General features: G+C 43.7%; 1 protein-coding gene across 1 annotated transcript; it reads right to left on the bottom strand.

Annotated features, from left to right (window-relative positions):
- Positions 1-1,212: 1,212 nt before the first annotated feature.
- On the bottom strand, positions 1,213-8,481 carry LOC118779567 (kinesin-like protein KIF3B). Its single transcript, XM_036531733.1, has 7 exons — positions 7,069-8,481; positions 6,727-6,828; positions 5,811-5,933; positions 4,422-4,540; positions 3,953-4,069; positions 1,807-1,912; positions 1,213-1,419 (listed from the first exon to the last, which is right to left on the bottom strand). The coding sequence occupies exons 1-7, from the start codon at positions 8,479-8,481 to the stop codon at positions 1,213-1,215; spliced, it is 2,187 nt and encodes a 728-aa protein (XP_036387626.1).
- Positions 8,482-11,986: the final 3,505 nt, after the last annotated feature.

The raw sequence follows: 11,986 nt of genomic DNA, 5'->3' as shown, positions 1-11,986 counted from the left end.
AGTACGATAACATCAGCAGCAGTAAGTCTCTGGAAGAAAGGGTGATGCAGACAAAGCTGAATCGAAAAGGCTTGCATTTCCTGTTGGGCTGGGACATTGGCTGAGTGTGTACACCTGTTTGTGGCATCAATATGGCCAGCAAAACGCCACAATATAGCCGGGTAGTTAGAGGGGTTTTACTTGGGTACAAGTCCACGGCATTGTGGGTAGTGAGAGCTTCCTGAGTGAGATGGACTCTGTAATGAGGAGAGGGCATTCCCAGTTTTCCCCACCTTGGACTGGCTGGTGATCAGAGAGAAAAGAAAACAGGAAGTGTGAGACCAGGGCATTGACACCCACTCAGAGCTGGGTCATAACAAGGCCTGTCAAATTGTTACACATCTGTTTAAAAGCTTCAGCATCTTGTAATGCAACAGCCTCTGCATTTAAGTGTCTTCAGTGTAAGTTTCCACTGTTAGTGACAGCACCATTTTTCTTCAAAACAATATGGAGTAATTTACTTCAATTATTACATTAGATAGAAATGGCTAAAATGTGCTTATCATTGCATCAAACACTATGTACCATTTCTGGTCAAACAAACAGCCAATTGGTGGCTTTTCCTTGCATTGGTAAGCTTTGTTACCCTTTTAAAACAATTCCTTTTCATACAGAATTGTGCTCTGATGAGAGCAGCATTGAAACTATAAACTGTATGTATTGAACATCTCTACATAACAGACTCACTGTAAGAACCCTAGACAGCTGATAAAATATTCTGACACACTATCAACGAAACGCCAGTGGCAAAAAAAAAAAAACACTTCAGAGAAATGTATTTTTTACTTTATTCACCTACATCTAAAACTGCAGTTTGAATACATATTGCATTATTCAAGTATTCATAATATTATTCATTAATGTGCTCAGAGAGCACACTGTCTACATTTTACACAGTCTCTGCTCACACACCTGGATAAATTGCTTGCATAACAAAATGACAGTGTCACACCTGGGAATTAAACCAGAAACCTTCAGACTGCAAGCGTAGTTCATCAATGTCCTGACCTCAGATTCTTTTCAAAATGCAGCCAAGTCCTGAACCCCTGCTGTGCCCGGCCCTCTGAGGGGTCCCGAATTTCCAAAAATGTGCCAGGAACATGGAGAAATAACTCCCCTGCCCCAGTGCTACACTGATCATGCACTCCCTGACCTCCCTGAGTGGGAGAACCCTCACCTGGGCCTGGGCATCCTGGTGCCACATGTGGCAGTGGGGGTGGGGCCGCTGCCACGGAAACCGGAGGCGTCTACCTCAATGTCATCCTCATCCCGCACAACACCCTCCAGCATGGTGGCCATCTTGGAAGTGATGTCCGGCCCCAGGTAATCCCGGGTATTCCTGGTGGGCAGGTCCTGTTCCAGCTGCAAAATGTTATCAGCCTGGGAAATGGGGAGACAAACATACAGAGAAAAGGACAGCATGAGGAAGGGGAGGGCGCATATCTGCGACAGGGTGAAATATTGAGAGACCTTATCAATGAAACACCAGTGATAAAAAACACTTCAGTGGAATGAAAGCTTCATTTGATAATGAAAAGACTGCACCACACCTGGGAATCAAACCAGAAACTTTCTGAATTGTAGAGAGCGGTAAAGTTCTCACAGGCTGGGGTAGACAGGGGGTATGTCTTGCATAGAGGAGCATGGTCCAGTACAGCTTGTCAAATTGTCTATCAAGCTTGTCACACAGGTAGAAGTGTAGACAGGTCAAACAGCAGAAGGTAGAAGAGTAGTGGTCCAGAGGCTAGAAGGGCAGAGCGGGTGTACCCTGTATCTGGGGTCTGGCCGTAGTATCATGGCTGTGCGAGCGTGCTGACTCAGAGGTCTCCTGTAACCGACAGCGGATACTGGCCTCATCATCATCTGTTCATTCCTGAGAGAGATGGAGGGAGGGAGGGAGAAAGAGAGACAGAGAAAGAGAGAGTGGAGTTTTAACTCTAGTTTACTGGGACATCATGTCGCAGAGCATTCGCTAACAGGAGACAATGTTTTCCTATGAAGGAAAAACGGTAAGGAAAATTTGGAGAAAAAAAACACCAAAAAACTAAAGTAACAAAATCCATAAGTCAACTGAATCAAAAAGTGAGACACAATGGACCATCAACTATACCCATAGTACACAAAACGTTCTATACACCCCAACTACTAATAAGATGAGCCACTGTGACTGTCCACTAATGTACAATATGAATGCTCCATAGGAATGATACTTAGGTGAGTGGTAAGCAACCCCGTCACAATACTCTGATTCAGTGACTTGTGTCAATTTTACAGGTTTTCCAAATGGCAACCAAACCTGACAAATGGTATTAACAAGGTAACTGCAGTTAATATAATAGAAAATTATAAACAATAAATAATAACCAGGGCAATTAATCTATGTGCACAGATAATTGGGTTGAAGAATCTAAATTGAACAAAAAGTGGTTATCTAACATGCTCTGAGCAAGATCTCAAACAAAGGCACACATTACCAATGAATAAATAAGCTTTCAAAACAGGCTAGCCGATCAAAACAGGCTGTGTGGAAAACCTGGCAGAGCCAGAGGCCCACATCCTCCTTTACAGTGTAAAATATAATATACATATACAGATATAAATATATAGATATCTACACATCTACCTGATACCAGATCCATAAAAATAACACTGCTCTAGGGGGGTAGAGACATACACTATCAAAGGCAACACTATAGACCTGGCACCCCAATGTGTCTCTGTCTGCCATAACATAAGAGAAGGTGTCTCCTGAACAGAAGTATAAAATGTGTGCTCTAATTTCATTTTCAACTTGGGTTTAAGCATTTTGTGTTTTTCTGTTCTGTTCTGTATCTGCCATCTGTGTTTAGGCATCTTGGCAACACAAGTCTTGTTGTCATAAATCAAAAGACTATTTGAAATTCAATGTGAATTTAAGAGGTAAAGACAGAGAGAGAGGTGTAAGGGGAGAGAGTACGAAAGAGAGAAGGAGGGGCAGAGTGAGAAAGAGGGAGACAGTGGCAGGAAGGGGAGGGGGGCTCAATTAAGTTTCATATCAAAATGTGTTGTGTGCTACTCTAAGAAAGAATCTATTTATAACAGCTCCGCTTGGAAGGTTACCTTGAGCTGTTTTCAGGTGAACAAAACACTCCATCTTTGGCACGTCATTATCTTTGAGCACATAACAAGTGGTGCATTAAATCTGCTGGAAAATGTCAGAAATAATATTTTTATTTAATCCAGGAGAGGCGTTTGATTGGACAACATGCCAAGAACCAAGCTATCAGTCCCTCCAAAACTGTGAAGCACAAACAAGCACTTTTCCCTGGGGAACAAGCACTTAAAACAGAATCCTGCCACAAAACTTGCCTCAAAATAATACGTTTCACATTTTGTGATTTACAAAAGATAAACTAAGGAGGATTTTAAACTACATATACATGCGCTGCTTATTCCAGACTGTATGAAGCCAACAGGCTTCCAGCTGTTACACACAGGAAGATGGGTTTAACGAGTTTAATTTAAACTGCTAAAACATTGGAAACAATGGTAACACACTGACAAAGACAAGGAGGCAAAGCCTTACACTGTTACCCAACACAGACGGCACAGTGAAACCTTACAGTGCTACCCAACACAGACGGCACAGTGAAACCTTACAGTGCTACCCAACACAGACAACACAGTGAAACCTTACAGTGGCACCCAACACAGATGGTACAGTAAAAATTCTGAGTACACAGAGACACAGTGAGGCCTAAGACGCTGAGTACACAGAGACACAGTGAAGCCTAAGACATTGAGTACTCAGAGACACAGTGAAGACATTGAGTACTCAGAGACACAGTGAAGCCTAGGATGTTCAGTATACAAAGACACAGTGGGCCAGTGTACAAAGCCAGAGAGGCACAGGAGGCTGTTAGTGAAGCCTTACTCTTCTACTCGGATAATGGGCCTCAGCTTCCAGCAGTTGTCCTCTTCGTCAAAAAACGCCCTGTGGACACTTTTATCCTTTTCCTCCATGGGAATAAAGTTCTCAATGATCAACTGCCTGAAAAAGGGAGATGGTATTTTCACCACTACACTTCCGTTTCCACCCGAGCATCACATCACTGCAAAACCGAGATACCCAAATCATTTTTTCAAAAATCATGTTCTGCTTTGTTGTGTTGTAAACTTTTTTGTTGTAAAATAATATAAAAACGCTATAACAATTTAATTTGCATTGGAAATTCAAATTTGAATTTTGAAATTGAGAAGAACTGAATACAGCAAACGCAAATGACATCTTTACAAATGGGGTCCAACAGAAATTTTACATCAAACCCCATTGCACAGCTGGTGCAGTGAAGGTACAGTACTGTGTGAGATAGATGTTTGGAGGAAGAGAGATGTGTCCATACTTGAGCTTAAGTTCACGTGTCAGCTTGTTCTGTGTCTGCTCCAGCTCCTGACGTTTCTTAATGTGCTCCTCCTGGACGTCATGGATCTCAGTTTTCACAGCCTGCAGCTTTGCAAATAGCTGGAAGAGACACACAAATCGAAGGACACCCATCAAAGCCATAGCAGAGATTCTCAACAGGCATGCAGATGTCCTCCTCTCTCTCTTCCCACCAGACCAGGAAGGACCACAAAGAGTGCAGTATCCCTGGTGATGAATCAACAGTCTCTGACCAAAGGATGGTATTTGCCAATATGTGGAGTGTGGAGGTTTTATATTTTGTTCAATTTTAAATTATGTTTATCAGTTATTAGGATTGGGTAACACACTTGCCCACTGTTTTTGCGTCTTTGATTTGACATTTGCTGCTGGTGTCACCACCAATGTTAATTTTGGCAGCTTCTTAGTTTTACTTTAGATTTAGTTGACAAAAACTTTAGTTTTGGTCACATTTTATTGTGATCTTTTTTTCCATTACATCATTACAAACCTTAACCTTTTTATTGAACAGAGGTATCATGCAAAAGCTTCATAGTAAACTGAACATATATTAGTCATCGTAATAATGTCTTGTAACATTTTAATCTGAGAAAATGAAAAAGATGTTTTTCATATAGTTTTCACTTTAAGGTGTTTCACCTAGTTATCATCCTGTCTTCATCACGGAAAAAAAGGTCGCTGACGAATAGTTTTGGTTGTAGTTTTTATTGACAAAATTAACACTGGTCAGTATGCAACTAGAATCAACCTCCCTTCCAGGTAAGCATATAAAAGGTGAAATGCTGACCAGAAGAGGAAGACAGAAAAAATATAAATTCATGGCGGCAAACTTTGGACTAGATAAGAGACATTGGTGTATTGACACAGTTTGATTGGAGAGACCAGCAGCCAGCATTTGATTTTGAGCCCTACAACAATTTTGATCATATTATTAATGCTGCTTGTTTTGCTAGGATGCTGGTAGACGGTGTTTTGTCTAGGGGCCTACACTATCCATAGTGCAAGGTTGTTTAACATGCAGTTTTGTTTCACTTGAACTCGCAAGCCTGCACCTGGTTTCTGTTGACTCCCTGAAGCCTGGAGTTCAACTGTCACCTCTGTGACATTGTTTTTAAATCAACAAGAAGGGTATTTTACATTTGATTCTGGATCAATCAGACTGTTAGTCAGACCGACTGCAACCATTGTCCTCAGACAGATGGCACAGTGGATTATACTGACGTGTGTGTACACAACTGTCAATGTATGCCATCTAATGCCATCTAGTGGGGACAATAGCAGCCAACAGTACAATATCCACAGGCACGGGCACGAACACACACACATGCATACTGTACACAAGCAAACATGCCTTTTTAAGCTTCTTGGTCTTGATGTCCACTTCCTGCTGCAAGGAGCTGTAGGTCTCCTTCAGCTCCAGTGTCTCCTCATCCCATGTTTCCACCTGTTGCTGCATCTCCTTCTCTCTACGTTTCTACACAGACACCGAACACACATGCGGACATTGCAGATATGCGCAGACACCAGAGAAACACACAGATATCACAGACATGCACAAACATTGCAAGCACATGCAAACACCATAGATCAGTGGTAAAAGATCCTCAGTGAGATTCAGGGAATAGTATTATGGGATGTGACCCTGACAGCTGGAAGTGAGCTTTACAGTACATGTTAAGGACACACACTGTCATGCACATTGACCTGAAATGTTTCCAGAAAAGCAATGATCTGGAAAACAAGTAGAAGTAAACATTTTTTAGTAATGAATCTGCTGGCAGAGGACCTCTCTACATCAACCAAACATCATGAAAGAATAGCGTGCACTAAGTGCTGATTCTTGCACCCCCTGTGGAATTTTATCATAATCACTTTAAGCACAGGTTGCAGTAGGGTAATCTTTCACTTTGGTGTACACATCTCTGTGGTCGAACGTCCTAACATAAGGGGCACAGAGCTGCCTATCAATCAAACAAAATGATCACAGCGTTGCTGATACATACTGCCACAGATATTCAGCTCTGCATGTTTGCCATTCAATGTTCTGTCTCTGTCATTGTAGACACTGTAAGTGTTCCAATTTTCTGACTCATTGTGAATAATTTTGAAGCAGTGTAGTCTAAACAGAACATCCGTGGCTGAAACAGGATCTCAGACAGCATCAGGTGAACCTTGGTGTCTCACACTCCAACTAACCCTCCCAAAAGCCTCCTCAGTCTTATCTACACTCTGGAGGGCCCACTGCAGCACAGCTGCACCCCACTGACCTGCTCAGCAATCTCCTGTTGTTTCTGCTCCAGAATCTTCTGCTGCTCATTGGTGTGGTCCACAATATTCCTGCCCCCAACCAGCAGCTTGCTTTCCATGGCCTGAGAGAAGAGACAGTGAGGGAAGCAAACAGACCAAAGACATCAGACACACACACACCCATGCCCCACAACAAAGGTCAACCTAGCCTATCATCAGAATCAGCTACTCCACCAGCAACACAGAGCACAACTGCATATGTGAATACTGTAGATAGATAATACAGAACATTAAAAAATCTACCTGAGGAATTAGGCATCATCCGTTTCATGGAATGTGGCCTGGCTGAAGATTAGGCTCACCCTGATTTTGGCTGCCAGCATCTCCCCAGCTTCGCGCTCCCTCTGGAGATCCTCCATCTTTCTCTCCTTCTCTCCCAGCAGCCTCAACTTCTCCTCTGCCACCAGGCTGTGATCCTCCATGATGGCTCTGCACTCCCTCTCTAGCTGCTCCTGCTGCTCCTGCCAATATTCTGCATCTCCCGCTGCGCTCTCATCCCCATCCTCTTCATCCTCCTCATCCTCCTCTTCTTCCTCCTCCTCCTGCTCCTCCCCTCCATCCCCAAGCCTGTGTCTCTGGCGCCTCCTCCTCATCCCCAGGCGTTTCTCCAGCTGCTCCTTCAGCCGCACGATTTCCTCCTGAAACTCCCGCAGCAGGGCTTCCTTAGGGTCCTCGTTAACGCGAGGCCTGTTCTTGATGTTCTTGGCGCGGTTGGAGTAACGCAGGGTGGTGAGGGTTTCCTCCACGTTGTAAGAGGCCGGGCCAATGTTGGCCACCATCACGGTCCTGGCGTTGCCCCCAAGGGAGTCCTGCAGGAGCCGGGTGAGCTTGGAGTCACGGTAGGGAACGTGAGAGCTCCTGCCATCCACCAGCGCAGAGATGACATTTCCCAGAGTGGAGAGGGACAGGTTGATCTTGGTGGCCTCCTTCAGACGCTCCCCCTGGACACCAGTCTTGCTCTGCCTCTCGCTGCCTGCCAGGTCCACCAGGTTGAGCTTGCCGACCCGGATGTGGTTCTGGCCATCGGGGCCTAGCTCGCTGCACTCGACGGTGATGATGAAAATGGCGTGGGAGCGGGAGCTGTGCTCATTCATGTTGGTGGCCCCGACCGACCGGTTCAGATTCCCCACGTTCATCACATGCTCTATCTCTGTGACACTCTTCGTGACGTAGGATGACAGGTCCTTGACGTACACGCCCGTGTCCAGCCTCTCCTTCAGCTCCAGTCTGCGCACCTGGTCCTTGAACAGCAGGTCCCGTATTTCCTCTTGGTAGATCTCCAGGTACGAGGCTCTCACCAGGTACTGCTGGTTCTGGGAGCGAGATATGTGTGTGAAAATGTGCTCAAAGGAGTTGGGGATCACTCCCCTCCTCTCCGAGTCATTGCGCACCCCCTCCATGGTGTAGGTCTTCCCTGTGCCCGTCTGGCCGTATGCAAAGATGGTGCCATTAAAGCCCAGCAGCACTGAGTCCACCAGCGGCCGGAAGGTCTCATCATACAGCTCCACCTGCCGAGAGTCCCAGTCGTAGACCGAGTCAAAGGTGAACACTTTGGGGTGCTCTTGAGCTGCCCCCTTGGGGTTCCTCACAGTGACCTGCCCCAGCTTCACGTCTACTGACACCACTTTCTGGAAGCTGGCCGCCTTCTCCCACTCATTCATGGGTCGGCAGCGCACCACCACCTTCACCGCCTCCGAGCTCCTGCTCTTCGACATCCTAAAATGGCCTTTGTCCCGGCTTTCATGTATTTAATAATCTTACAACTTAAATGAGAAAGTCTTCTCAGTGTTAGAACCTAGACACAAAAACACATGGTTGTTCTCATCTTAGTTGGCCTTTGTTGTCCTTCCATAGCATACGTTAACATTCATAAGCAAACTGAAGGACACAAGTGCAGAGAACTTTGCTCACTACATGATGAATGGTATACCTTTTTATGCTTCTCATAATGCAGCCTTTATGCAGTCCAATTACACAATAGCCTCCTCTCACAATGCCAACCTCTGCACTTGCACAGGAGCCAGGATCTGAAACAAATGCAATCCTGCAATACTCCCACTGTCAGCTAACGGGTATTCACACTTCACACCCCACAGTGCACTACAGTGAAGTAAACACCAACCAGATGATAAAGCACCTGACAAGTCACAGTGTGCTTGAGAGTGGAGAGATGAGGACACCCTACTGATAAACCCACCCTTACCCTGGTGGAACAACATCAATTTACTCAATTTACAGCAGCTGTAGGCTCCTGGTCATTTTCGGCTAAGGACGCAGCCTGTGCTCAAGTTGAGTCCCTTGTTGTTATCCCCTTGATAGTGTTACTATTATCTTCACCATAATTATTGGTAGTTTTAAGGGAAGGACGGCATACAGACACAATATAGTGAATATGTGTATGTGCGTATTATTACTAAATAGGAGGACAAAATTAAAGCAACCACTGCTACCCTACATACATCTTCCTTTGATTAACTATTAATCCCAATTATCCAAAACGCCTAAGCAACGACTGATATAGATATCTACCGTTTTAGATATTAACACTGAAGCAATTCCATTTCATCACGGAACTCTACCAGAAATACAACACCAACACTTTTAACACGGGAAATCTGATATCATAGCGGATATGCACACAGCTAATTTCAACCATATTATCTTAACATTGGACACTATATGTCAGACTCCCAGATGATACGATAAATCGTACACGTTAGAACTGTATAAGAATAATGCCTTGTATCTAATTCACCGGCAGTGCAGAATCAATTAGTTAGCCACACTCTTACAGGAATGTTTTATTTTTCAAGTCAATGATATCAAGCATGAACTAACCCGCCAGCCTGCTAATCCAAGGTTAATATGAGGTAATATCCAAGTTAATATCCAAGGTTAATAATTTTGCTTGGGGTAAAGTTACTTTAGAGATTGAACAGAAATACGAAAAACTAAAATCCCATTTCCCAGCCATGTTGGCTTCGGTTGCGCGATGGAATAACGTTTAAACTACGTATGGGGATTTTGTTCACACAGCAGGTAAGGTTGTCCGCAACGATGACAGACGGAAGGGGTGGTAACCTAGGAAACTGCGTGAAGGAGAAAGACCACTTCATATGCAAATAGTTGACTAGCTATTCAACAGACATAAAATTAATATTTTCACTCCCTGAAAACTTCAATTCGAAATCAAGAATGATGGTGGGTTCACGTTTGTTAGCGTTAGTTCCACCGGAGATACACTCCAATCGCAGTTTTAAAAGCAGAAACGTTAACTTACCTACAAAAACAAATAAATTGTTTTAACGCATTATCTGTCCTTAATCTAACTGACATTGGCCGACACAAAAGTTAACGTTTGCCAGCAACATTCAGGGCGGTGGAGTTGATGTCCCACAAAAAAAATGAATCGGGACAGTCCCGCAGCAACGAAACACCAGCGACCTAGCAACGGTAAAACAAACTCATTTCCGCCGAATAAAAACAAGAAACAACCGTCACTTTCTGTCTGTTTCTCTACCGGCGAACTGTCAGAACATTGGTAGAGAACATTGATTATTGATACCACTGCTTATCATTTCAACCAGATAAGCATGTCATATCGGCGGTCCTGCGTCAGGGCTCCGTCAGCCCTAATTAAGTTAATGCTAACGTTACATTCTTGTTTTCAGCATCCCATTTCTTCCTCGGATGCAACGAACTGACTGCTGCAGCTATTGGGAAAGCAGACCGAAAGCGAAAGGAGCCGACCATCCCCTTCCCGTCCGTTTCTTGCCTTCCAACTACCCCAACTCGACAACGTTATTCACTTGTGTTCATTTGCTGTTGCAGCTTCAAAAAGATAGCAAGAGACATGCAACTTCATAAATCACTTTCACACTAAGTCAAAACACATTTTTGTCAATACACGACTTGGATTAGGTGATTATCTAGTAAATGGAGTCACTGTGAAAGGGTGGCAAAATATTAATAGGATATGGCGAATTGCCCCATCCCACCAAAAAATCTATAAATATTTAAAATTCCATTACGACACTGTGGTGATTAATGAAAAGTAATTTTACTAGTAGATGCTCAGAATGAATTGAAATGTTGAACTTCACGAAGAAGACAAAGATACAATTGGCTGACAGGTATTGTTCGTGTTTTTCTGATTCTACGTTGTAAAATCATACATTCATAAACATCCACATGGTCCTTTTTACAATCAGATGCACATTTTAAATGAGCATTTTTGTCATTTCAGGTTTGCTCTGAAAATGTTTACACATTAGATGTTGAATATAAAGTCATTTTCTCTAAGCATCAAGTCTTAGAACAAGCCTATATTTTCATAATTATCTTCAAATAGCTGTTTGGAAATATTTCTCGAACGAAATGTAGGCACAGTGGTGAAATACGCTGCGCACACAATTTCTTCGACAGGGAAGGGAAGCAGGCCTGAAAGTGTAGGCGTACAGTTAATATAATTGCTGTGCTTAATCGCCATTTTAATCTAATGACAACACTCCGGACAAGAAGCCTGCTTCACAAATTCAACATGGACTATTAGAACACACGTGTGTCCAGTAGGTCTCTCGCTTCAGTCCCGCCCCTGTTCGGATGCAGTTTTGTTATTGGTCTCTGTGACACATAACCGAGCCCACCCACGCTGCATACTTAATACTGAGTTAAAAGAAAATCGGGGCCCTCGGAGCAAGTTTGGCGCTCATTGTATTTAAAATACTTGATTAAGGAAAAGAACGATGAAGGATGTCTGTACGGAAATTCTTAAGGGGCACTTAACGTTCTGGAATCAACCCTGAATTCTGCTTTGGATTTTGTCATGAGGAATTTTTTTTCAATTCTTAAATTTGGATTTGCACACAGTTCTTAAGCTTCTTTCACCTCCTTTTGCTTCATGCATTATGTTCATGCCTACTGAAATGAAGACCAGTGCTATGCAGCCTAAAATTACCCCTCCTTCTGAAGAGATGAGGGCTAGTACCAAGAACAGAACCCATTCTGCTTCTCCTCTCCCTCATTCCCCCTTTCCTCCCTCTCCCATTCAGTCTCTCTCCTTTACTATCTCATCTTCTTGTTTTCTCTCCTTTTTTCTCTTTCTCTCATCAAATCCACTTTATCCTCTACTAAAATCCACATCTGACACTGCCATCTGGATGCAGATGCCCACCTCTCACCCCTACCCCAAATGCCCTGACCTCTTTGAGACTCAAATCG

This window comes from Megalops cyprinoides, chromosome 6 (assembly GCF_013368585.1).
Source record: "Megalops cyprinoides isolate fMegCyp1 chromosome 6, fMegCyp1.pri, whole genome shotgun sequence".
In the NCBI taxonomy this organism is placed as follows: Eukaryota; Metazoa; Chordata; class Actinopteri; order Elopiformes; family Megalopidae; genus Megalops; species Megalops cyprinoides.
Note: the sequence above shows the minus strand (reverse complement) of the source record. Positions and strands in the feature narration are given on the sequence as shown.

Coding starts and splice junctions, on each gene's coding strand:
- LOC118779567 (XM_036531733.1), bottom strand. CDS start 8,481: ATGTCGAAGAGCAGGAGCTCGGAGGCGGTGAAGGTGGTGGTGCGCTGC. Junction 5,934..6,726: donor AACAGGAGATTGCTGAGCAG/GTCAGTGGGGTG, acceptor GTGTCTGTGTAG/AAACGTAGAGAGAAGGAGAT. Junction 4,070..4,421: donor ACACGTGAACTTAAGCTCAA/GTATGGACACAT, acceptor TCCCTTTTTCAG/GCAGTTGATCATTGAGAACT.